Below are 24,588 nucleotides of genomic sequence, written 5' to 3' on the forward strand. Positions count from 1 at the left end.
TGCGAATACGTAGGCACCCTGGCGCGGCGCCCTGTTCATGCTAGGTACTACCGCATTGGCTTCGCTTAACTTCGCGGCTTTGCCTCATAGACCGCCCTCCCCCGCTGCAGCCGCTCTAGAGTCCAAAAATGCAGTGTTGCGCTCCGGACTACTAAATACGGTTAGGTAGCTTAATTACCTACTAGTTAGTTGTCTACGCCTATTGAATCAGATCATGAATTCATGATCATTAGGTAGACTAATTACAGGCTCTGGGACTGAATGGAGCATACTCCCCACCAAACTCACCCTCAACCCCAACTAGAGTATACACGAGAAGCGCAAATCCCGGCCGTTGCCGGCGCGGATTAGGTAGACTCAACGGGCGGCCCGTAACAAGTATTTTTCAAGCTTACGCAATTCTGAATTGCAGGCTCGTCAAATCGATCTCTGCACTTCACTAATACGTAATTGTCTGTCAATATAAGGTAGCTATTCCGTAGACGCAAGCATTTCTTTAGATGTCCACTTCTACGTAAGACAATTGAGACTCAGCACGCAGGGCAGGGCACGGCTCTTGGCTTCCTACCAATCGCTTTCGCCAGCCTTGGAATATAACTACAGCCCACAGTCACAATACTGCACCTATTGGGTTTTATACTCACCTTTCCCAGCAGTGGAGTGGCGACGGGACGAGGGATAGGTGCAGATGTACCTAGGTACGTACGGTACGAGGCCACGTGACCCGCGAAGCCCTTGTTTCCGCCCTGTCTCAGATACGTGGATGGATATATGCCTCGAGCGTACCCAGTGCTCTATAGAGCCCTAACAGGATCTATGTATAGTCTGGGCGGATAATGGGTCTGGGGCTCTAGGTAAGTCAATGGTGGCGGCGATGGCGCAGGAGGCTAACGCCTAGGTACCTACCTAGGTAGGTATAGCTGATAGCACAATTGCAGCCTTTCTGGAAGATGACGCATGAACAGGATAACCTGATATGATATCCTTAGTCTCGTTTGCATATAGTGAGAGCGCAAGCAGTTGTAAGTCAAAAGTAATCCAGGTACATGGCGCTCTGCAACTAAACAAGCACGTACACCGATATGCTATAGACATAATGCCCGTGATATCATCACGTAATATCCGGCATAACCTCGGATACCTCCCCAGCCATAAGGTCAAACTCCTCGTCTTCCTCCCCCTGCTGATTTGCGGTCCTCAACAGATCCTCGCTGAAGTCCATCTTGCTCAGCGTCAATTTATGCATTTGCTGTGAGCACATGTCCTATAAAAACTTATTAGCCCGTGTTCAAATTTTATTACAATTAGTGTTTAGCGGAGAACAGACCTTCTCAATACTCCCCTCCACCCGATACCTCACAACCGTAACCCTTTGTTCCTGTCCAAGTCGAATAGCGCGGGCCACAGCCTGACTCTCCACACTTGGATTCCACTGCGGCTCGACAATGAACACTCTGTTGACAGACTGGAGATTTAAACCAAATGCTCCAGTTCCAGTGGTCATTATCAGAACAGGGACGTCGTGCGTTCTTTCCCGTGTACCATCGAAGCGATCGAGGATTTGCTGCCGCTCCGAGGGGAGAGCCTTGCCGTCAATGCGATGGAAGCGAATTTTCGCGGAGCGGAGGTGGCGCGCTATGAGGTCAAGGGTGCGCGTCCAGCAGGTGAAGATTATACTGCAGCTCTAGTCAGTCGCAAGTAGTTAAAAAACTCATTGGGATGGGGATACCTTTGTGTGGAGTCCAGATTTCGCTGCACATCGGTGATGAGGGTCTGCATCTTCGACGAGTACCCTTCTGACAGGAGGTAGTTATCCTGAGCATGGGCATTATCCGACTCTGGGCGTCTCAGAGACTGGCATAATGGGCAGTGGAATCTCCCATCTGCGCGCTGTACACTGCCCGCAGAACACTCCTCGCAGAAAACATGCCCGCACTTCTCAATATACTGCAGTCTTCTTTCCCTTGAAACAACCGGCAAGGGCTGACGGCACCCTAGACAACGATCCCAGCTGTTGCGAGTCAGCGAGCGCACAGCATCCACCTCTTCATCGAGGAAGTTCCGCTTCGCCCAGCTGAACCTAGGCTGATACGTTCCATGGTTACAGAAACTGCGCAGCTGCAGGAAGATCTGAAACATGCCAAACGCCGGTGTCTTCTCCCTGTAGTCGCCTACCTGTGTCACCGCATACCGGAGCATATCCGCCTTGGTCCGCTCATACTGGACCCGTTCTTCCGGACTGAACTGTACAGTCCGCGTCTCCTCATATGGCTGGGGAAGGTTGACGCGTCCAATTGTCCTTCTGAGGCAAATCGCTTCAAGGAGAGCCGTGAGTCGTTGGATAGCCCATCGTTTCCGTTCGCGTACTTCAAAAGGGCCCGATATCCAGTGCCGGAAATTGCGTGTGTCGTGGAAGGGTTGGACTTGGATAAATGCGAGCAGTGAGGCCAAGTCGCCGAGGGAGTTTTGGATCGGCGTCCCCGTGAGACACCAACGGCTTCTGGCAGGAAGATCGATGACAGCTTTGTGAAAGGTGGTTTCGCGGCGGCGGATCATGTGGGCTGCAGTATTATTCGGTCAGTGCTTTCATAGATCTGCGAGGCATATAACAGGAATGGCTATACCTTCATCTAGAACAACTCTATACCAGATAAACTCGTGTAGTGGGCTCTTCCCTCGTCCTAGTAGCTTTGAGTCGTGCTCTTTCGCGAGAGTGTTGTATGTTGTAATGACAATCTCGAATTGATCGATGTGCTCTAGGGCTTCTTTGCGAGAGCGGCCATGGTAGAGCAAGATCTTCATGCTGTCCTTGAGGTGACTGACGGTGTTAGCTTCGCAAGGCTACTTGGATAGGGGTTTTACTTTCCAATCTCTTTAGTCCAGACATTGATTAACACTGCTAGTATTAGCTTGTTGAACAGTATCGAGGCAGAGAGAAGAACACCTCTTGAAGGAACAATGACCAGGGTGGCACGACAAGGACTCTCAGAAAGAGCAGCGTCCGCCAGCCTCTTGCGGTACCCAACCCACTCGCGGGCATCGTGCATCGTCTTCCCTATGAGAACGAGCATGGTAAGTGACTTGCCCATACCCATCTCGTCCGCGAGGATCCCGCCGCCACTCTCGTCTGGTTGCTCGCGCTCCGTGGTCTTGGTGATGACATGACAATACCTATGCCGTTAGTATATCTTGAATATATTTGGGGGGCGTACATTTTCTCCCCGTTCTCCATCTTTGGCTGCCATAGACGGTATTCATCCGAAATATCCCCGGTCTCGCGTTGCATCATAAAATCGAGGGCCTCCTCTTGGTGTCTGAACGGGGTTAACAAGATCTTTCCAGCAAGGGGTGATGGGTGATACTCACGGGTATAGAGCACTATTCAAGTTCTCCCCTCCTCCAAGTCTATGCAATCCGTCCTGGCGCCTCAAGGACTGAAGGACTTCGGCCATTGTTTCCTCAAAGTCTCTATCTCGCTCGGGCGGGATTAAAACTTCCACTTCCACTTCCTCTTCTTGCTCAGCCTCGACCTCAACAACTCCTTCCTCCTCCTCAGTCTCGCTGTCCTCCATTCCATCTAGCTTTAGCATATGTGGATTATCATACCTAATCCCCGATCTCACCATATCCGGCACCTGCAAAAACAAGCTGGACCTCGAAAGTTCCCGACCGACTTTATCCCTGTCGCTCTCAAGACCATAGACATTAATATTGACCCGGAATTTCGCGTCCTTTGCCTTGGCAGCTCTTTTCACAGCCTCAATGACCTCGTTAAGCTGCGTGAGGGCATCCAGTCCAAAGCCTGGTAGATCGTAAAGGCCATCGAGGGCTTTGACCATTTTCTCAGATAAATGGCCGAAACTCGACCCGTCTGGAAAAGAAAGGAAGAGCTCGCGGTTCTCATTCGAGCGTTGAATTCTGAATGTATGCGTACTTTGAGAGGGGTTGGTCTCGCGCAGTTGAGAGATCTTTTCTTGTAGATCGGTGCCTTTTCCTAGGAGACGGACTTGCTCGCGGACGATCTGCCCAGATGGTTGCGTTAGGAATTTTCATCAAAAGGGTTCGAGGCGCTGACCATCCCATAGCAGATCTGTACCTCGTCCGGGGCCGGTGCATCAGCGTCTCTCATATGGAGACCTGAGTTAGAGCTCTCAGCTGGGGGTTGCTCATCAGTGAATTCCACAGGCGTTGTCGCGTACGATGTCCCACTGAAAGCCGCTGCATTGTCCTCCGGCAGGGGCAGGAACGATGTTTGCTCATAAAAGGCAGGATCGATGTTTGCAGAAGACGAAGGCGCGAAATGATCGACAAACATCATGTCTCGGTTATCGAAGACATTATCGAAGGGCATGTTCCCGGCATAAGAAAATGGATTGGTGGCGTATGTTGTATCTGTCGGCCTGGGTTTGTTAGCATTGCCATTATATACTACACAGAATATAGGTGTATTGAGAATCTACCACTGCTCAGGCCCATCGAGCCGGGGGCGAACACGAGCGTCATCATCATGCCATAGATTTCCATCGTTATCTCCTTGCTCGTCCGTCCCCGCCGGGTTCAAAAGACGCTTTAGAGACATGGCGGCTCTGCACCCCCTCTCCTTAATTATCAACCAAAGGATTAATATTCAATCGACAGAATCCATTCTGAGGAATGAGGTGAGAAACCCCTCATCATTGAGAGGACGAGGCTCAGGTGCGACTGAGGCTGAGCTAGACTCACAAGGCTGACCCGGCCAAGGCTGACACCGTCCTCTGCAGGCTTATCTAATCCAGCTAGAGAATCTCATCAGCCTGTCGTAGACACTAAAAATGCAGTGTTGTCAGCCCTATTTGATTGCAGTGTGCCGGACGAGAGGTGGATACCTTCTGGAATGATGTCAGAATCAACATTGGAGACTATTGAAAATAAGTTATAATATAACCTTTAAGTAGTATTTTTAGGTTTACAGACTAATTGAGGAATAAAATATCATAAAAATAAATAAAGCTTAAGATTCCACTGACAGAGCTTCTCCCCCACACCGTGCCCTAAAACGCAGTGCAAGCCCCGAAACTTGTGCCGTCAGAGCTCTGCCGCCTACGATCCTACATAAAATTAACTATTCTCTCTAACATACCCACCATCAACCAAAACGTAGTAACAGGCGGACGGCGCAAAAACCCCTCCCGGCCATTGAGACACGACTCCTCCGGGCCTAAAGTCAGTACCCTACACCAACAGAAGTAACAGCTAGCCGGGAACAAGAAACGCTGGATCAGGCAGGAGCCATGCACAGCTGGAGCCCAGTACGCCGGTACAGAGAGCTTTCCTTCCTAGCGCAGCACAAACTTCAGAGCGCATAGAAAATGCTCTAGAGCCTCTAAAAACCGCCCTCCAATTAGAGGCTAGACTGGACCTCGAGACCGACCTACAACAGCTGGTGACGGTATGAAAAAAGAAGTCTAGAATTTGTGCGTGCTCGAGAGGTACATCCTGATGCAACCTAAGCATGCAGTACCACCAAGCCATGCAGTGCAGACCCGCCAGTCATTGGCTGATACCTGCAGAGCTGAGTCTGCAGCTTACATGCATATACGGTACCTTAGGTAGGCAGCAAACTAGACAGCCTCCCCAGCACTTTAAATGTGCAGTGCAGACCCGCATTACTATAAAATCTCCCTGTCGCCCACCACTCCCTCACTCTCTGGGTGATCAAAGTTGAACTGGCTCCAGCTGAAGCGTACGTGCATATTCCCATCCGGTAGCCTTTAGGCAGGAACCTACCGTATCCCGGATGCCCAGAGAAAGCAGCAGAGGTTTCAAGTTGGTTTTACAAGCGCATATATATGTCGCCGACTCGTAGCCCGTTTATCCAGAACAATGTTCACACCCGACTCTTTGCAGAGAATATCCTATGTATGGTATCTCTGCATGAGAATTCCCCCCGAGAGTCGGGATCGCAGTGCGGAGTAGGTAGAGGAAAAATGTAGAGGTAGAACCCTTTACTCCGCACAGCGAAGGCTGTTTATTCTTTGGAGACCGATAGCCCCGCCTTTCCAGGCTCTTAGTAGCATAGGTATAGAAGTGTAGGGGGTGCATGGCCATGATAGTTCTATTCTTTACCTTACTAGGTAGCATTGTTCTAAGAGCCAAAGCGGTTGGTGAAGCAATAATTTCATACAAGTGCTAGCACACACACTTCCAGGATTGCCCCCAGCCATGGCCATGGCCTTTAATGTAATTAGATCTCGGCGACGCCCTTGAATGCAATATGGTATGGAACCCAGCCTAAGCAGCCTCTATGGCTACTCAGCCGCAGAGCCTAGAAATGCAGTGCAGCGGGCAGGATCCCGCGCCTAATTAATGGGTAAGGTTCGCGCCGTCTCATAGATGAGGGAGTACACTGGCAGTCAGGTGCCGGGCCAGCCACACCTGTAATCTCGAATCAAATGCGAATGCGTAGACGATTAGCCTTCTTTTAGCTTGCGGAGACACACCGCATATGTCGCTAATTAGGTATATTACCAGGAATGAATACGCAGTGAGTACCCGCAAACTCAGAGGTCTACCCAGCTGATATAGATACAACAGTATCTAGTGAATCTAGAACATATAGAAGTTATATAAGTCCTTCCAAAAGCTGCGCTTACTAATGATGCCTTATAAGTCGCAAAGTCGTGCCAGATAGCGGCACAAAGTATACCAAGTTGATCTCTGACTCGTACAAATAGAACCATTATCAGCATTCCGCTTCAGGCTTCAGCTTTGTAGCGGTCAATAGGCCAATGCAGCCCCCAAATCATCAAAGTGTGCCAAATCCCTGAGCAGCGGAGTCACCCCCGTACTAAACACTTTGCCCTCGAACTTTTCATCCTCGAAGCAGAGGGTGTTTATTCCTGACCTTGGTTCTGCCCCCGGCCAAAAAAGACAGCTATGAACTGCATCTCCATAGTTCGATCCGCTTTCCCGGTAGACATTCTGAAGAAGTCGGCATGCCGTGTTGAATCTTATTGAGTTCTCATCGTTATTATTACCCTGCTCGTCCCGAGGCTGTCGAAGAGATGCAATGGATTTCCCGATGGAGAGTTCAGTCAGTGCTAAGGCCAGCGGGAAGAGGATCTGGTTGCGGATTAAGGGTGATCTGCCTGTGGATGGATGCTCATCTCGATCGCCAGGTGATATCTCCGCTTGCTGCATCTTCAGTGACCAGGAGAGGTACACAATTTCTGACGTGAGGTACCCACCGTCGTCGTCATTGGCCATGAGATGAATGTCGGAGCTATCCCAATGCGCTTTCAACCAGTTGCCATGGTACTGGACGACTCCACGGGCGAGCCCAGCGGCAATATATAGCCGGTCGCGTCGACTACTTCTCGGCAAAGCCTGCTGAAGAGTCTGCAGCGGTACGGCCTGGGAATGGCACTTGATCAAGTGCAGGTTGTACCGTTTTGTGGACCCTGGTTCGCAGACGATGAATCCCAGCGTTCCTTGTTTGAGGGGCTGCTTTTCACTGTGAGAGAGCATGGAGCAGATGTTTTCAATTGGGGGCAGATTCGAAGTCTGGTTTCTCCCTTTGTCCGTGACTCTAGGTATATTAAATCGGACCCTTTGGCTTTGCGAAATCTGAAGTTTTTTCAAAGAGGCCGTAGTCTCTTCCACGTGCATTACCGAGCAGACTTGGTTGGCCTCCAGCTCGCACGGCTCAAATTCAACATCGGTCCACGTCCACTTTTCGCTTCCCAGAGTGCGGCTGTTTGAGAATGTTATCCAGAAGCTGGATTGTTTGTTGCTCTTCACACTATCCGCCAGAGGGTTTGACTCAAGGTGGAGGTGGGCACTGTGGCTATCCCGACACTGACAGCTCCAGTATGACCCATGAACAATCGCTCGATACAAGCCCTCGGCGTTCCTTCGTGCTTCTCGCAATCTTGGCAACAGTTTCCTCCAAGGGCTGCGCTTTTCACGGCTGATCTCGAGCTGAGCGGATTGTTCGATCAGCGTTTTGAGGGCCTCGTTGGTGTCTCTGATTTTCTGAAGGAGATCGTCATAAACAGCTTTGGACATCACTTTCAGGAACAAGACAAGGTCTTTGTTCGAGGGGGTCGGAATCTATCTCACTCAGGGGTCAGAAGCCGCCTTCCTTGATACCTAAATAAATTGCGATGAAGGCGTGACTTGCCTGCGCCGCTCCTTTTGTGTCATTCAGGTCAAGTTTTCTTGCCAGTCTCACGAGTATCGCATGAAGACTTGCCATATTTTCATCGAAATAAACATAATTCCGTCCAAGTTTAATCTGGAGTTTTTCCTGTAGCAGAGGCTCTTTCCATGGTTTCCCGCCAGGCTCATTGATGAGATCGCGCACCTGTGTATCGTCGTCCACAACACCATCCAACGCTTGTTCTAGTGTATTGAGGAAGACCATGTGCTGAGTGCCCAGCTCGAGAGCGATATCTGCCAGCGTATTCTTGTAGCGCCTCAGCAGTCTGATCTTCTCAATACCCCGGACATAATTGTCGAGCTGATTGACAAGCAAGGGAAAAAGAGCAAGGGCGAGTCCTGCACTTTCAAAGCCTGACATTGTGATCCTGGAAAGATGGTCAGAGAGAAAAGTGCGAATTGCTCGTCAGCCTCATCCTGGATGACCCCGCAGCTGTGCGACCTGATCGCTATCGAGGCCAATCAGCGCACAAACACCAACAAGGCTGGATGATATCCTCTTACTGCTATCTAGAATTCGATGATCAAGCTTCCTCTATTTCCATGGGTTTCTTCTGTTCAATCGCCTTTCAGCCACCCAAAGGATGCCAACCATCTCAGAACTGCTCCACAGCTGTCTTAAGCAGTTTGCCAAGTTATTTTCGCTGGATGCTCTTGCCCAAATTCGCGATCTGACCGAGATCCCGCTTCAAGCCTGGAAAGATGAGCTCGGGCGATTGCGAGTCTGGGCTGCCAATATCGGTGCCCACCAAAAGGGCCAGTCATCGTTGGATTATCGCCTGAGGGATTCTTCGCATATCCGGCTTCAGACCATCAAAGTCCTCGAAGCAACGAAGACACTCCTCGAGGACATAGAGAACATTTTGTTGGGAAGTTCCGAGCCAGGGGAAACCTCACTTGATGAGGAGCTGGAGATGCAAAGTCTCTGTGCTGAACTGGAACTGGACTTGGGGAATCCATCAAGTGGACGGACCGAACTGCAAGACGCTTACCAGAGCCTCGTCAACAAGATATCTCAGCTTTTCGACATTTCCATGACGATCCGCCGGCCGACTCACCATGATCGTCTCATTGGAACCGAAAAGATTGATGGGAAACCTTTCGAGTTCTTTTTCCACCAGCATGTGTCGCATAAGTACGCTCAGGCAGAAGTACCCGTCATCGATCGCATCAGCTCTGCGATGGCAAAACAGAAAGCGATTCTAAAGTATCGAGAAAGGCATCATCTGAAGCTTGGTCAGGGGCTGAATACAAGCGACGGAGACAACACAATCAAACTCTCAGAGACTATCGCGACTTCCTTCCACAGAGAAGAAACACAAGGCCTGGCACCAGACGACCTCAATAGCGAGGCCGGTGCTTTATTCACTTCGTATGCGGGGAGCTTGTTGACCGGACATGAGAAACTGGGAATACCCGCAATGCCAAAGGACGGGGCTTCAGAGAGGCCCTTCGAATGCCCCTATTGTTACTTTATTATCACCATTAAAGATCGACGGGCCTGGGCACGGCATATCTTTAAGGATCTCTCACCTTATATTTGCATCTTCCCCGATTGTTCCACTGGGAGCAAGTTATATGATAGTCGAAAGAGCTGGTACCGCCATGTTCACGCCACGCATTTGTCTTCGGAAGACACAACCACAACCTACGAATGCCCGCTGTGCAAAGAAGAGTCACTGCATAGCAACACATTCGAAAGACATGTCGGTCGTCACCTTGAAGAGCTGGCCCTTTTTGTTCTTCCTCGGACAACTGAAGACGAGGAAGAGAGTGAGGATGAGGATGGGGACGATCGCAAATCTCAATCGGAGCTCCTAGAATTATCAAGCAATCCAGAGCTATTCGGTGAGACCTCATCGCTACCAGACTCGACAGAGTCCGCTCGAAAGTCGGATCCGGTCATCAACCTTTCTCTGGATGAGGAGTTGACGGATGAAGTGTTGGAGGAACAGAGGCGCGAAATTGACCGGCTCGAAAGACAACTTGCAAAGTCAAGAACCAAGCCGGAGTCAGAATCAGACAATGGGTTGACAGACGAGGAAACCGATGCAGATATCGGTGAAACAGCCGACAAGAAAACCGCGTGGATTAAGGTATGTCTCTCTAATTGTACTGTAGAACACTCGCCCAAGTACTATGGTAATTTGACGACGTTGCAGGTTAACCACAAGTATTTGTTACCAGAGACACTGGACGCGTTCCGGCTTCCTTGGAAATGGAGCGAGGTACTAATCTACTTGAATCCGTAAGCAAGGCTAATTATTCTAGGACGACGCTGAATTCCTGATCATCATGAGATGGGTTGACGAAGACCTCCAGGATGAAATCTTCGCCCACACCCGCCGACTCCGTGAAAGCAGAGATGGTACCCAGTCGGCTAGTCCTCCGACCGAGCTCGGAGATAGTGTGCTGAACAGGGATTGACCGTACCTGAAGCCAGCAAACAAGAATAATTCGAGGTCTTGGGTCGAAACTACCATATATCTCAACTAGGATAACGAGCACTTTGAGGTATGGAGTCCTCGGGGTAAGACCATGAGATATTTTATCAATAATAGTCTACGTAGTCACTTCTATAGAAACTATACTGCTGTATGAAAAATATAATAAGATCCTTATACAATTCTCAACCTTGTATTCTGCGAACAGACCAAGGACTCGGGACCAGATATTTTACGCTCAGGCCATGAACAGGTACCTAAGTACTGTCAAAGCGGCTAGCAGGGCCAGACAAGTTGTGATTCATCTGTCCAGATAGGTTGCTGGGTGACCAGTCACGGGGAGTGAAAGTGGTGAAACTGTGGTCTCAGATCTAGGTACAAGAACCCTTCACCAGACATCCATGGATTCCATTCTCCTGACAAGAAGCCACAATACATTCCCCAAGGTATTCTGATCAGAACCTATAGTATGTGCGTGGCGCGCATAGCTGAAACTTGAGACTTATACTGACCTGAGTCTTATTACAGTCCACGGACTAACTGGTTACATTTCTAATAAAGCAATAATGGTTTAAAGATTCCGAGACTCTGTTAAGTGCCAAGAATTAACAGTGCATTTAATACTACTGGAGTAGGTATAATAAATCTTGCAGATGGAGGCTACTCGCTCTACATAAGTAGGCCATTGTTTCTCCTCCCAGAGCAATCACAACTCTGCAAACCATCTTTACTTGACCCTCTCACCCTTCTCATTATCCCCCTCATTCAACAACTCCAATATGCGCTTCACCATCGCCACACTTACGGCCTTCCTGGCCAGCTCCACGGCACTGGTGATCAAGAGAACCGGCCAGAGCGCGATGAACCTCCACCAGAACAACGGGATCGCTTGGAGATATGATTTTACTGCCCAATTTACATGTCTCAAACAAACACCCCATTGCCTGATTGATTCTACATTCCATTGTCGCCTGGAAAGCATCGATTTAGACAACGTTCCTGGCTAACGGGCAATCGAGATTTCTCTCTAAAGATCTCAACCATGCTCCTCCTGCCTAGGTACCTTCTACCTCTACCTCACCCACATGCACTACGACGAACTCTACCCAAATGTCTGCACGTACCTTGGCCAAGTGGACAAAAATGCGTTGCGCTTTACTATTCCGGCCAATAGCACAGCAGTAAGTACCAATATCTCAATAGATAACTGCACAAGAATACCTACCATACCTACCTACCTTCCAATTCCCTCCAAGAGCCTTCGCCTTCACCTCATAAAATAAACCCCCATCCTAAAATGAAGACCTCCACCTCCCTCCTCCGCCTCCCCCTCCCGCTCCCTCCAAACCCAAATCCACACGCAAATCCAAACAGCCCTAGCATCTCCCAGAGTAATCGGCGGCAGCGAAGCCCCCATCAAATCCCACCCGTACCAAGCCACCCTCCTCGTCTACAACACCTTCGCCTGCGGCGGGAGCATTATCGCCCATAACAAAATCCTCACAGCAGCGCACTGCGCCGACGGCTCACCAGATAGCGTGTACGCCGTGCGCGCCGGATCATCTTCCTGGTTGGCTGGCGGGGACCTGGTCAATATTTCGAGGGCCATGATTCACCCGCTGTATGGGCAGCCGAAGATCTACGGCAATGATATTGCGGTTGTGACGCTGGGCCGGGATCTGGCGTTGGGGATGGAATGCAGGCTGTTGCGCTACCGGTGGTGCAGGGAGCTAAGGGTGGGGATGGAGATGGGGATGGGTCAGAACCGGGGTTTCCAGCTACAGGCGACGAAGTGCGTTTCTCGGGGGGGGGATACGAAGCAGGGCGGGAGTCTCTCGGACACACTGCGGGCTGTTACTGTTAATATTATTGATCAGACGGATTGCGAGGCTGTGTACAAGGAATGGGGTGGGTTGGCTGTTACGGGGAGTATGTTCTGTGCTGGGGTGATAGTGGAGGGCCTGTGGTGATGAGCGGGACTCTTGCTGGGATTGTCTCGTGGGGGATTGGATGCGCGAGACCTGAGTATCCGAGTGTTTGTACGAGGGTGGCTTCGTTTTAGGGGTGGATTGTGCAGGAGGCTGGGTTGTAGGACTAGGTATGCTTTTTGTGTCAGTTCGGGATATTCCATAGCTATCGATGTACTAGACGCGCATTGAATCAGCCGGAACAACTTCTAGTGGAATGGAGAATCAATGAATCGATTCTCTCACGATATACCATACCTACCTTTATGCGGGTGGAGCGTTTCACAGAGCACACATAACAGGGGTATTTCTGCAGACTATGGTATATACAAGAGTGTCGCGAGCAACCAAAGCAATCTAAACACAAGCCACTAGAAGACGAAATCAGGCTAATATCAACATGGCCAGGGTAATGATATACAAGACAACCACTCTTTTATCTACTTTTGCTCCACGGACACCATTGTACTCGACGCATCGCCATCAACCTGTGCACCGGAACCCACCAATGTCTCACCAGACTCAATACCCTCGCTCGACTCATTCCCGCCCTCACCCACGCCTAGGGTTTGACCATCACCCTCCCCATCAGACCCAAGCTTCCTCTTCATCCTCGCAGAGTCACTTTCAACCTGCACCTTCGGCGCAACATGGATCTGCCAGTCGCGCGTCCAATCGCGCGGTCCATAGACCTGCGTCCAGGGGACAAGAGCATCCTCCTGATACGCTTCGTGGGTCATTTCCTGGTCTAATAGGCCCTGGCGCTCACCGGTGAGGACAAAGTCGATGAACTCTCTTATCCGGCGGACGTACGAGAGCACACCCTCACGCGCGTCGACCGCTGCGCCGGTTGCCCAGCCGAGGAGTAGTGGTTGGAGAACTGGGGCATCTGTGCAGCTTGCGTGGCTTGTGCCGATACTTGTCATAAACCAGGCGGCTCCTGTCCGATCAAGACACTTCTGTACGAGATCCCGGACGACGTCGAAATGAGGCCTGCCCATGAAGACACTGATCTTCCTGCTCCAACTGTGCGAGTGAATGACGAGCAGCGGTACACCAATATCATCATTCAGCGGACCGCTGGCTTTCCCCGGGTCTAGCGCAATGCAACCTGCAAGGGGTATAGGTAGAGCCTGACTCATATCCGCAGCGGAACGGCACGAGCCCAGCACGCCCGTCGCTCCATACGAATGGCCCGCCAAAATCACCCGTTCAACATCCAGCCTCCCCTTCCAACCCGGCAGATGCGCCCCCTCGCGGCGCGCATTATGCCGAAACACCGACTCGCCATCCCCATTATTCAGCATCCGCAGCACGCGCACCGTCTCCTCCATCTCCGCCTGCCGAAACGCAATCTGCGCCCGTTGCAACCCCTCGTTATCAAGCGGCGGCTCGTGGCTCAAATGCTTCGTCGCGAAATGCAGCACACTCCGCAATCGGCGCGCCCCAGGCCTCCCCCAATCCCTCTCCCTCTCTCGCGCACCAGGGTCCGTCGATAACACCGTCCCTTTACGCCCCCCACCCCGCCGTACCACACTACCCGGCCCGCTCCCATCGCGATGCTCCAGCGCCGCAACGATATACCCGCGCGACGCCAGCTCGCCACAAAGCTGCGTGTAATCTGTCCGACTCGCCGCCATCCCATGGCTAAACACGACAACCGGATATTTATGCTCGCTGTTGGCCTTCGGCTCACCCAGTTTATCCGTCGTACTCGGGTCCCGTATTGGAATATCGACATCCGCGGGGATTCGCACGCTCCCAGCCATAGCCCAGAGCACGAACGCAAAGACCCGATCCGTAAACCAATTCGAGATATTCGCGAACCGCGCAAAGCCCTCGCCGCGCACGCGGATCGGCTCGATAAGCCATCTGTGTCGGGGTTTCGTGGGGACCGCGTCGGAGGATGCTGGGTAGTAGAGGGTGAAGAGGACGGTGTCGAGCTTGAATGCGGCTTGGCCGTCTTCGAGGTGTGTCGCTGCGTGGACGATCCGGCCGTCGCAGGGGGCTTCGATGTCGACGGCGCCGACGCGGTACGGCCCTGTGTAGGGGGGGAGCTCGCTGGAGAGTGATGGCATTGTGTGATACCTAGGAGGACCTAGGTTAGTCTTGGGAGGAGAATGTTTCCCAGAGGCCCAGAGGTCCAGATCTTGGTCGGTGGTCTGTGATGTCATACTGGGCCGTCTACGTTGACAGGCCGCTAGGCTGCTTTGGGTAGTCCGGTCCGAATGCCTGCGTTACAAATACAGGGCAGGCTAAAGCATTCAGCTCGATGCAAATCTGTACATATATTCTTCTTTAACAGTCTTGCTCAGGGTAGCAGTTAATTACTGCAGTGACTGCTAAATACCCTCATACATACATCAAAGTGAAGTTTTCGACCACGAAGTATACATTGCCCGGTGCAATGGGCCTTATACTTACATAATTTTCAGTTCTAGCGGATAACCATTCCCTTAGAGTCTACTCCGTTTGCTCAAAAACAACTCCTAGGGCTATATCGTACACTTTTTATGAAATGGCTCAAGCTTCAATTTCAGTGTCAGGAGCGGAGAGCGGAGGGCCGCAGACTATGCTCCATGGGCGCTGTAATTATAATGACCGAGACTCTGCATGCTTATGGCCCGTGTGACGGTAGGTAGAATAATAGTTCTTCTAGATGCTAAATCACTACCGTGATTAGGCAAGTCGCAAGTATAAAACTTGGTAGGGGCACTGGCCCTGCGAATGACGGTTGACATTACTAAAGTTTCCTAAGATAGATGATGAACTCCACATGCTAAGACCCGATGCCTCTTGAAGGCGAAAGATACATTATTGCTCATCAGTTTCCAGAGGAAAGCTATGCCATTCAAACCCCTCGTCCTTATTACTTGCCGGCCAGAGATCATGGAACAGGCTCGTGAGTGCTTCCACATCAAATTTCAGGCACTGGTCTTGATCGAAATTGCTTTTTATTGTTGCCTTTGTCAGATAAAAGCCATCGCCATAGATGAACCGCCTGAATTCCCAGCCTTTGTGCAGCCGGAGGGTGACATGCCGCCATGTATCTGAAACCTTTCCGGATAATACAGGAATTACCTTGAACCTTTAGAGGCGTGAACTGGAAGCGGGAGGTCCTTGGGTGAGTATGGCTAGAATGGAGCGGACTAACGTTTCGTCCACAGAAAGATTGACCAAGAATCCAAGGACGTTGTTGGTACCGTATGGATTGCGAGAAGACCGACGAGCAGAGTCTAACTCGATTGTTACATGTTTGAGCTTTTCAATTCTGAACAATGCTTTGTAGATGCTGACTTCATCTTTGTCGCCCTGGGACCTTTGGATTCGAACTGTAAGATTGCGAAGATTCGGAAAAGCACGATCGACAGCTTGGAGTAATTTTGGTGTCATCTGCCATCTAACCTATCTTGGCTGTGGAGTGGGATGAGGCCCAGTCTTTGCAAGGATGACCCGTGATTTTGAACAGCGGCTTGAAAGGTTTTTTTTCAACGTAAGTTCCGGAGAGACAGAAGCTTTTAAGGAGTGCTAGGCTTGAAACAAAGTCGCTGGCGACACGATCCATCAGAAAGGCCGTGTCCTGTCGGTTTTTAATATTATCTTTGCTGATGCTCAGGTCCAACGAAAGCGTTTTTAATGACGGGAATTTGTAGTTGTACGCATTGTCGAGTAGAAACTCGTTGCCGAAAGTATGCAGTTGAAGGACTCGGAGATTCTCGAAAGAGGCATGGTTGCTCCAGTAATCTAGCTCGTCAGGGGTCATGTCGTCAAAGCTTGACTCATGAAGGCCTAACACGCGGAGGCCAGAAGCAGCCTTGCCAGGCGAGCCTTCGAACCAGTTTACTTTTGGAGGCAGTGGCCCATGTCGGTCCTCGGGTGGGTGAGAGTCCTCGTAGTGGAAGAAAACCTGGGTAAGGTTCGGAGCAGCTCCAGCGGCCATCTGCATAGTTGCCTGTTGCTCATATTCGTATACTCCATGCGCGACAGTAGTGGCAATGCTAGAGAGAGAAGGTGAGGTTGCAATCATGCGATCACATACATGCATTCCGCTGTTTCCATCCCGATCAACATCGGGAAAGAAATCTCGTAGGTGCAAACGACAGGTGGGTATATCCTCGTGCAAGACCTGTAGAAGATACACCGGAAATTGGGCGATCCCGATCCAAAGCAGGTCCTCAAGGCCCAGGAGCTTCTTTAGAAACTCCGCAAGCGGTACCCACACGTCGTCCAACGCAAGTGAAGGCTGTCCCCGCAATCTAATCCAATACAGGCCGCCTAGACAGCAGTACAGGTCGCCAAAGCGAGCCCACTCGTCTTCATCATGCAAACACTGCTTATAGATGTCGTCTTCGAGTACATACAGGTGTTGATCATCACCTTCAGGCATAGGGCCGTGTGCAGGGGCGGCACAGTGGATGCTCAAACGTCGAACAAACGGAAAGGACTGAGTGCGTTCAAGGACATCGTTCCAGTGTTCCAGAGTTTCCAGCATTTGTTCTCCTCCTATTATAGTAAGATGGATGTTCCGGAATCGATAGCGACTAACGAGAGAATGGCAGAACTTGTTCACTCGGGAGAATGCGTGGAGGTACTGTAGCTCGTCGGCTCTCAGGCAGTCGACGATTTCGAGGAGGATCTCTCGAGGGAGGGATAGAAAGGAAGTCATGCTTTCTGTGTTGGAGATGGAGATGGTGCGGCTGTCGTAGGAAATGGGAGGACGGAGAATCTAACACAGAAAATGACGGTGTGAGTTAGAGGGGATAATTGTGCAGGTAGGAGATGAAGGTGTCCGTCAGACTGAGCGAACTTAGATTGGAAGGAGCCCCAGGTCGGGGCGCCGGCCCCAGCGGGCAGGAACCCACAAATCCAACTAGGTAGCTTGTTTGTTTGTTAGACATTGCTCGAAAACTTCTATATGGATATATTGTCTAGATTGCCGGTTATTTTATCTATTCTTGATGATCGGAGTTATCTCGTTTTCGTCACCATCTCCTTGTTCTCCCATCGCTCTCGTTGGAACATGACACAACACTGACAGTATGCAAATAACTCACTCGTTGTTCGGGTCGAGAGTACTAGGGCAGTCCTTCGCTAAGTACCCATGAGTATTGGCTGAAGCAAGACAAATCGCAGGTCGCAGTGGATGACTTGTCCGCGGTTAGCCGGTTATATTCGAGAAGTTCGGCGTGTTGAAAGGAGCCTATGCATGACGAGTGCAATGGTTTCATCTCGAAGCGTACTTGTAGAGGTCGACCCGTCTGTTGGACAATTTTCAGCATCGCCCACGCGGCCGCTTGAACCCCCCTTAGCAGTTGCGGTGACGTATAGCAGCTGGATACCGCAGTGTGCTAGTACTGTTTGCCACTCGGGCGGGGACTGATCCGTGCCTGGATCATGACAGTATATCCTCCGCGGGGAATATTGCAAGGACTATCGCCATTTTCGCAGCTCACTCCTCCACCTCGTACTCTTCCATCTCAACCTTGAAGTATTGCGTGACGCGAGCTTTTTCAGCAGCAGCATACTCAGAGTCGACAATAAACCGCACTGCCGCGTCCCGGCCTTTCTCCCCAGCCTTGGGGCGTTCCCCAATGGCAGTAGCTGGAATAAGCGGGTGATGAAGGGGATCGGTAGCTGGGGCGTCTTTCTCGCTCTTCGAGCCATTGGTTGCTGGCCCTCTACGCGAGTCCCTTGTGGGTTTTCCTTCGTCGACTGGGTTAGTGTACCGCGGAAGCCTCTGCTCTTCCGCTTCTTTGTTCAACGGAATTCGCACGGTGAGGAAGCGGTCTGCCGGGAAGTGAGGACCGACGGATGTAGACCCGCGGTTATGTGTATATAGCTCGAGTAGGTCAAGAAGAGTTTCTAGAGCAGTTAGTAGTCTGGTCGCTTTTCAGTATGATTGACATACCCATAACCTCCTCCCTGCTTGTTTTCCAACTCGCGTAGTCTGTCCCAAGCTCAACCTCCTCTATCCTCTGCTCGAGCAGACGTCCCGCAAGCTCAAGACAACTGAAGGCCATTGTGGATGTAGTCTGTTTAAGCGGTGCGAAGGTGCGGTAGAGATCTTGCGAAATACGGTAAGCAACGTTCGATACTTCGGATTGCGGTGAAAGGCCGTATTGTCTGGCGAGCTTTATTAAGGTTTTTTGCGGATGGCGTGTTCGGAAATCGAAGCCGGAGCTCTCGAGCATGAGTCGTTCTAGGCCGATGATGCCTCGCGCGGCTTCGTCAAGTACCTAAAGACTTCAAGTTAAAATTTTTCTAGGGGTAACGATATAAGCGTTGGGCAGTCATACCTGGTTATCCGAAGAGATTTGATCCGATTGCGGTTGCTTCAGGTTATACGCGGCGCATAGAATCTCACGCGACTTTTTGAGCGTGTCCTCGATCTTGCAGGCCATGAACAGGGCGGCAGCGGCAGCGTCCTGAACCATCAGTCTTGACCTTCACCAAAGAAGAGCTAGTCCCTACCATATTATTGTAGTCCGCATCATGGTGAATCAGCCGAAACTTGTGGTAGTACACCACCGCGGTGTTGAATGTCCGAATCGGCCTGGTTCGTTAGCAACCGCTTCGCCGACAGAATCCAGAATCCACGTACAGATTCAACGCTCGGCGGACACTATCAATCCAAGTCACACCCTGCAAGCGCAGTGACTCCTCGCGCAAAGGATTGACGCCCATTGCGGCCATGCATTGCTGAATCGTCTGCTCGAAGATGTACGGCTTGGCGACCTGGATAAAGGACGGGTGGATTGGCGGGGGATCGGGTACGGCCACGTCGGAACCGGACGTGTTCTTGGAGTCCTGCTTCTGTTCGAGGGCCATTCTGGAGTCGAGGCCTGGCGATAAACCTCCAGAAAGCTTGCGCGGGTGGTTGATGGTTTGCGGCCTCATCTCGCGATTATATGGAGCCGCAGCTGCCACGTGATGGTGGAACGTTTTTCCGGGCCGCGTATACTTCATCGAGATCTGAGAGCAATAACCACGATAAAACATCAAAGGAAAAGGAAAAATAAGAAAAGTGATGGCCTGAATGGCTATAAACGTGGCCTTAGACTGCTAAGATTACTATGGACTTTTTAAGAGGGGTGGCGGGCTAATGAGACTAAGTCCCTCTGAGACCCAGTGCAAACTATATACTTCGCTCAACCATACTTCTTGAGCAGCTTCTCCATAATCGACACAGCCCCAGATTTATACCCCGAGCCAAAGATAGCATGATGGTTCAGATGGTGATACCTAGACTCGTTAGATCAGAATCAAAATCAAGATGTAGGAACTTACAGCTCATATAGTTTGACCCGATCCTCATACTCCTCGACGGGCTCCGTCTTCGGCACAATTCGATGGTACTCACTGAAGAACGCCGACCCAAACCCGCCAAACATCTTCATGATTCCCAGCTCAAACTCACTATGGGCATAGCAAGCAGACGAGTCATAGACAACAGCCCCAACTTCCTCGTCCTTCTTCCGTCCACTCCCCACAATCCGTCCTCGATCCGCATTCCCGCCCCACAGATCTCCGTGAACAACAACCGGGGTAATACCCTCCCCTTCCCCAGACTTATTATATCCAAGATGTCCATCACCCAGAAGTGCAGGAACAACAACGTTCGCCGTCTGCTCAACCAAGCTCCTCAACCCGGGATCCTTCCCATTGCGCTTCTCGGACGTCGCAAGAATCGTCAAGAGCCGCTCATTTGCATAAAAGTCCGTCCACGACTCACACGAGCAATTCGGCTGCTTCGTGTCTCCGCAGAATGTCGGCACCGGGAATCCAAACAGCCTCTTCCCCGTCTCGGGATCCTTCGGCGCAGGCGTGGAATGAAGCTTCCCTAGCCTCTGGGCAAGAGACGGACCACCGCTCCCACCAGCACGCAGATCCAGGAATTCAGTCGCGAGGAAGTAGCTCTTTCCAGTCTTACCGTCTTCCTCAAGGGGACCCCAGGCTATAGCGCGCGGACAGAAGCCCGGGACGGCTGACGATATGGCATTGAGGGACTCGTACTCGCCAGCAAACATTTCCTTTGCGGCCTCGCCGTCGGCAGACGTCTTGACAAAGTACTTGCGTTCTTCATCTTGGCCGTCTGCGCCTGGGACGGTTGCTGTGATAGCGCTTGTGCTGGTGAAGCCGGACCCTAAGCCTGCTGTGGAAAGGGTGGCTTGGGAGGGGTCAGAGATGGATAGCGCATGTAGTATGGAGGATGATACTTGAGGCATTGTAATCTTATCAGTCATGAGAGTAGGATGAAAATTAACAACCAAAAAAGAAGAAAGACTTGACAAGAACGAGTAGCTAAGCGATGTTGTTTCTATGACGTTATCTTAGATAGGTATCTTATCGATAAGAGCCATGTACCTAGATATCGCCATGTAGATGTCGCCCATTCAACACTCGACGTAGCCTATAGCTGAGTGAATCAAGTCAAAAAATGCTGAAGTACATTTATTTATACATCATGGAAGATTCAACTCTAGCATCACCGCCCAATGATAAACAGGCAGAGCAAGGAATGAGATAGTTTACAATCAACGCTAAGAGTGAGTCAACGAATTTACCAAGTGCAGTGCTGTTTTTGTTCGTTCTCGGACGTCAAGGTCCGGGTCATGTTCAAGAGTAGTAAGTCGATCTATCACTCCAATCGACCGTAGCTCGAGCGCGCGTTTCCGACAGCCCTCGCGGTCGTGGATGTCGTCCTCGTATGTGAGGTTAATCACCACCCATACGCAGTTGGCCCGCACGTCCCGGTGGCTGTGGTTAAAGTAGCTCATCAAGAAACGGACGAGGTCGCGGTGAGACACTATAAGCTGGCGATACTGAGGAAGACTCGCTGCAAGATGAATGATAACAAATGTTACCGCAACCAGGATCTCGGTTGGAACCTGGAGGGCGCGGTGGTTTGGAGACTCTCGCCGATGTGGCAGCTGGAGAGAACGAGGCCGTAGTTTATCGGCCAATGTATCTAACAGCAAATTCTGACCGAGCTGCTGGAACAGGTACTCGATCATTTCTGACGCACCCGACCCGCAAATAACGTTGCGTAGGAGGTCAAAGGTCTGCTCCTGAGCTGCAATATCATCCTGACGAGCTTGCGTGGTCTGGTCCAAATCTCCGTGTAGAGCAAGTTTACGCCGTCGGGTAGCGTCTGGAAGGAACATATCTAGACTGAATTTCGATGATGGCATGGGGTCTGTCATCCTCATGTCCTCGTCTCTTTCACGGAATTCGTCCATTGGGTTCAGCAGGTCAACCCGTTCTCCAGCCGAGTTGGCTCGGCTCATGCCACCCGGGGTGCTGCTGTCCGTATCCTCCTCCAATCCACGCTTAGCCAAAACACTTGTCGGGTCCTGAGCGATAACATGCTTGATCCAATCTGGCCGCAGGCCCTCAATGATTTTGATTTTGACGTCATTCGTTGAATTATAAGCGACGTGTTTCAAAGCCCATAGTGATTCAATCCGGAGTTTGGTGCTTGGCGAGTGTGCATGTTCGCATAGGATGGGGAGAATTTCGGCGGATATGATTGCCTAGACAAACGTCAGCAGCTTTCTTATAATCGGTCTAACCATGGGTACCTCTTTCATAGGACTAAAGTCGAGAGCAAGGTTACAGATGACAGAGGTCGCCGCAATTTGCACCTCAATGTCCGGATGTCGAATCAGAACGAAAAGCGGAGTTGAAACGCCGGCATCGATAAGGCTTGTCCGTAGAGCGCTTACTGAGCGCGTGAGCATCCGAGCTGCACCGCAGGCGGCTAGGAGGGTGGGTGTCGGATTGCCGTCAGCAGCAGGGTTCCCTGTATGGGGAGGCTCCGTTGGTATACTCTCCGGGAATGGTTTGAGCGAATCGATAATATATGGTACAACACCGTTCTCGCAGATTGCCTTGCGATATTCATCCTTGAAAGGCACTAATGCAGCAAGCGCTTTTAAAATGTTTTCTCGATATCTCATGATGTGGTAACGGAGCGGAGAGTATCCAGGCGGTCCTAGTCGGCACTCTGCAGGCTGTGAATCTGTGTTTTCGGCAAGCGGTTGGCCTTCGGCATGCCACATCGTTCGCGCGGGCTCTTGAACGGGGTTATACGTCTCTTTGAGAAGTTGGGATAATCGTTTAATTGCATCTCCTTCCACCGCATGTCTTTGCAATTCTCGATCATCGACAACTAATGTAGCCAGCACGCCCGGTGCCTCCTCTTTAATGCGCTTCGAGGATGGGATAAGCCCACCGTATTGGACACCATCGTCAGAAGCGTCGTAGTCCTTGTCAAGCATACGAAGTAGAATTGGAATTAGCAGGTAGCAAAACATTTGGACTCTATGCTTCTTGGTTAGACCAAGGCGGCATAGTACAGTCACGAATCGGGCTGCCATAAGCCGAGTCATGCCTTTCTCAGCACGAACCAGATATAACAGCCACGGAACAACCGGGTTTTCATCGTCTTCGGCCGCCGGCGGGTCAAAGCTGGAGAGCGGCGTGGGAAACGAGTGACTCTGTCGTCGATGATGTCCATATCCCCCTAGGGGTGGAAAGTTTGTGGTGCTGGCGGAAGGTTTAAGCTGTGACAGAGGAATGCACGGGAGAAGGTACTCTAGCGGGGTGCCTCCAGGGTGCCGTGGCACCGCGGACCCTGAAAAGTAAGACGAGCCCCACGGGCCTTTCTTGATATCTGACGGCGAAAATCCTGGTATCTGCCGAGGGAATACAGTGACTATTCCTGGAGACGAAAGAAAGTGCTCTGCGCGCCACTTAGAATGCTCAATAATAACCGTTACGGCACGTAGAATAGGCGCAAGCTTAGCTCCGGGGGGCGCAGGAGAGGGTAGCGCTCCCAGAGCACCTGCATCTCCTACATGATCCTCGGCGCCGGGGAAAACAAACCCCTGGGCAACGATGAATGATGCGACCTTGACCGCCAGGGCGTCCAATATCCCACAGTCCGCCAGAACCGCCTTGTGAGTTTCCTCCGTACACAGCTTCCCAATGAGGCCCGCCGCCAGCTCAATCGATGCCAGCCGGTTCTGGGTGCCATAGTCCTGTCCAAGAATGCGAGCTAAGCTGCCAATATGCTCGGCTGAGAAAAGATGGTCCGCCAAGCGAGTGTCTTTCGGCCATTGTCGTTGGTTCTGTAGCGGTAGCCGATCCGCCACACTATTCAAGACCCGAAGAATCGGGAGGACAAACGATGAAGGACAGTTGGAGGACGACAGAATGGACAGGAGTGTCGGAAGTATGTTGCTCGAAAGGATCGGGGACAGAAAAGGTGCGCCTCCTGGTGCAACGTTAGAGACGGGGTGAATACATCTAGGCCATCAAATACCTTGCGCCAAGCTCCCAACAAGAATAATTGCCTGTAGGCAAGCATCATCTCCCTCCTCTTTGGAACCAGCTAACTCAAGCTGTTTGGAACCCGCCTTGAGCTCATTCCTGCCGAGGCCCCGAGACGCAAGAACGCTGCCAAGTATTGGAACGAGCCCCAACCGTACCCAGGCTTCCTTCCGTTGATCGTGACCAATTGTATCATTCTTGAGGCTCCTTAGAGCAGCTGCTTGGGATGCTAAGGATTCCGCATTTTGTAGCTGGAGTAGGATAGGCGGCGTCTCGGCGCGAGTCATTGTCCGAAAACACCACCTCGCGCAGAGAACCCGATGGGATCAGATTCTGGATTATTTAAGAATTCAAGTGTCTCAGCGCTATTTATTGACCGAGTATAGTGTGCGCGGGGATGGTGGTAAGGAGTTGTGGTGATGCCGAGTCAAGTGCGGAGTGGTGCCCCGACGGCTAATTGTTGCGATTCTGGGGCTCGAGGCCGGAACGTACAATTTGAGTCGCCAGTGAAGCGAACAAGAAAGACTAACAGGGCTAAGTATCATGAAAGTCGAGCATTTCTATCATAAACAAAACGTCAGACTCAGAAATCAAGAGACGGACTGTAGTCTAGCCACGAAAATGACCAGCTCATTCTGAGCAGC

The 24,588-nt window shown here is 51.2% G+C and overlaps 7 protein-coding genes across 7 annotated transcripts; 1 reads left to right on the forward strand and 6 right to left on the reverse strand.

Moving 5' to 3' along the window:
• Positions 1–944: 944 nt before the first annotated feature.
• Positions 945–4,659, reverse strand: BDW74DRAFT_162480 (uncharacterized protein). Its single transcript, XM_073725963.1, has 10 exons — positions 4,461–4,659; positions 4,076–4,400; positions 3,367–4,022; positions 3,213–3,314; positions 2,945–3,171; positions 2,863–2,896; positions 2,625–2,818; positions 1,730–2,561; positions 1,328–1,676; positions 945–1,264 (listed from the first exon to the last, which is right to left on the reverse strand). The coding sequence occupies exons 1-10, from the start codon at positions 4,577–4,579 to the stop codon at positions 1,112–1,114; spliced, it is 2,991 nt and encodes a 996-aa protein (XP_073578717.1). The 5' UTR covers positions 4,580–4,659; the 3' UTR covers positions 945–1,111.
• A 1,865-nt stretch (positions 4,660–6,524) lies between these two features.
• On the reverse strand, positions 6,525–8,148 carry BDW74DRAFT_162482 (uncharacterized protein). The gene has a single exon (XM_073725964.1). It carries the CDS (start codon positions 8,044–8,046, stop codon positions 6,757–6,759), a length of 1,290 nt encoding a protein of 429 aa, XP_073578718.1. The 5' UTR covers positions 8,047–8,148; the 3' UTR covers positions 6,525–6,756.
• A 635-nt stretch (positions 8,149–8,783) lies between these two features.
• Positions 8,784–12,613, forward strand: BDW74DRAFT_183131 (serine protease; the record flags this gene model as incomplete). Its single annotated transcript, XM_073730439.1, has 4 exons — positions 8,784–10,295; positions 10,362–10,427; positions 10,471–10,567; positions 12,018–12,613. 4 exons carry the CDS (start codon positions 8,784–8,786, stop codon positions 12,611–12,613), a joined length of 2,271 nt encoding a protein of 756 aa, XP_073578719.1.
• Positions 12,614–12,823: 210 nt separating this feature from the next.
• BDW74DRAFT_104746 (uncharacterized protein) lies at positions 12,824–14,732 on the reverse strand. Its single transcript, XM_073721592.1, has one exon. The coding sequence runs from the start codon at positions 14,686–14,688 to the stop codon at positions 13,051–13,053; it is 1,638 nt and encodes a 545-aa protein (XP_073578720.1). The 5' UTR covers positions 14,689–14,732; the 3' UTR covers positions 12,824–13,050.
• Positions 14,733–16,010: 1,278 nt separating this feature from the next.
• BDW74DRAFT_183133 (F-box protein) lies at positions 16,011–17,276 on the reverse strand (the record flags this gene model as incomplete). The annotated part of the gene is made up of 1 exon (XM_073730440.1): positions 16,011–17,276. One exon carries the CDS (start codon positions 17,274–17,276, stop codon positions 16,011–16,013), a length of 1,266 nt encoding a protein of 421 aa, XP_073578721.1.
• Positions 17,277–18,059: 783 nt separating this feature from the next.
• On the reverse strand, positions 18,060–20,835 carry BDW74DRAFT_171081 (uncharacterized protein; the record flags this gene model as incomplete). Its single annotated transcript, XM_073727256.1, has 5 exons — positions 18,060–18,472; positions 18,519–18,846; positions 18,907–19,035; positions 19,208–19,502; positions 19,898–20,835. The coding sequence occupies 5 exons, from the start codon at positions 20,833–20,835 to the stop codon at positions 18,060–18,062; spliced, it is 2,103 nt and encodes a 700-aa protein (XP_073578722.1).
• A 166-nt stretch (positions 20,836–21,001) lies between these two features.
• BDW74DRAFT_104771 (armadillo repeat protein) lies at positions 21,002–24,547 on the reverse strand. Its single transcript, XM_073721593.1, has 3 exons — positions 23,937–24,547; positions 22,192–23,888; positions 21,002–22,143 (listed from the first exon to the last, which is right to left on the reverse strand). The coding sequence occupies exons 1-3, from the start codon at positions 24,229–24,231 to the stop codon at positions 21,151–21,153; spliced, it is 2,985 nt and encodes a 994-aa protein (XP_073578723.1). The 5' UTR covers positions 24,232–24,547; the 3' UTR covers positions 21,002–21,150.
• Positions 24,548–24,588: the final 41 nt, after the last annotated feature.

This window comes from Aspergillus multicolor, assembly GCF_047715735.1.
Source record: "Aspergillus multicolor strain CBS 133.54 unplaced genomic scaffold BDW74scaffold_42, whole genome shotgun sequence".
Classification (NCBI taxonomy): domain Eukaryota; kingdom Fungi; phylum Ascomycota; class Eurotiomycetes; order Eurotiales; family Aspergillaceae; genus Aspergillus; species Aspergillus multicolor.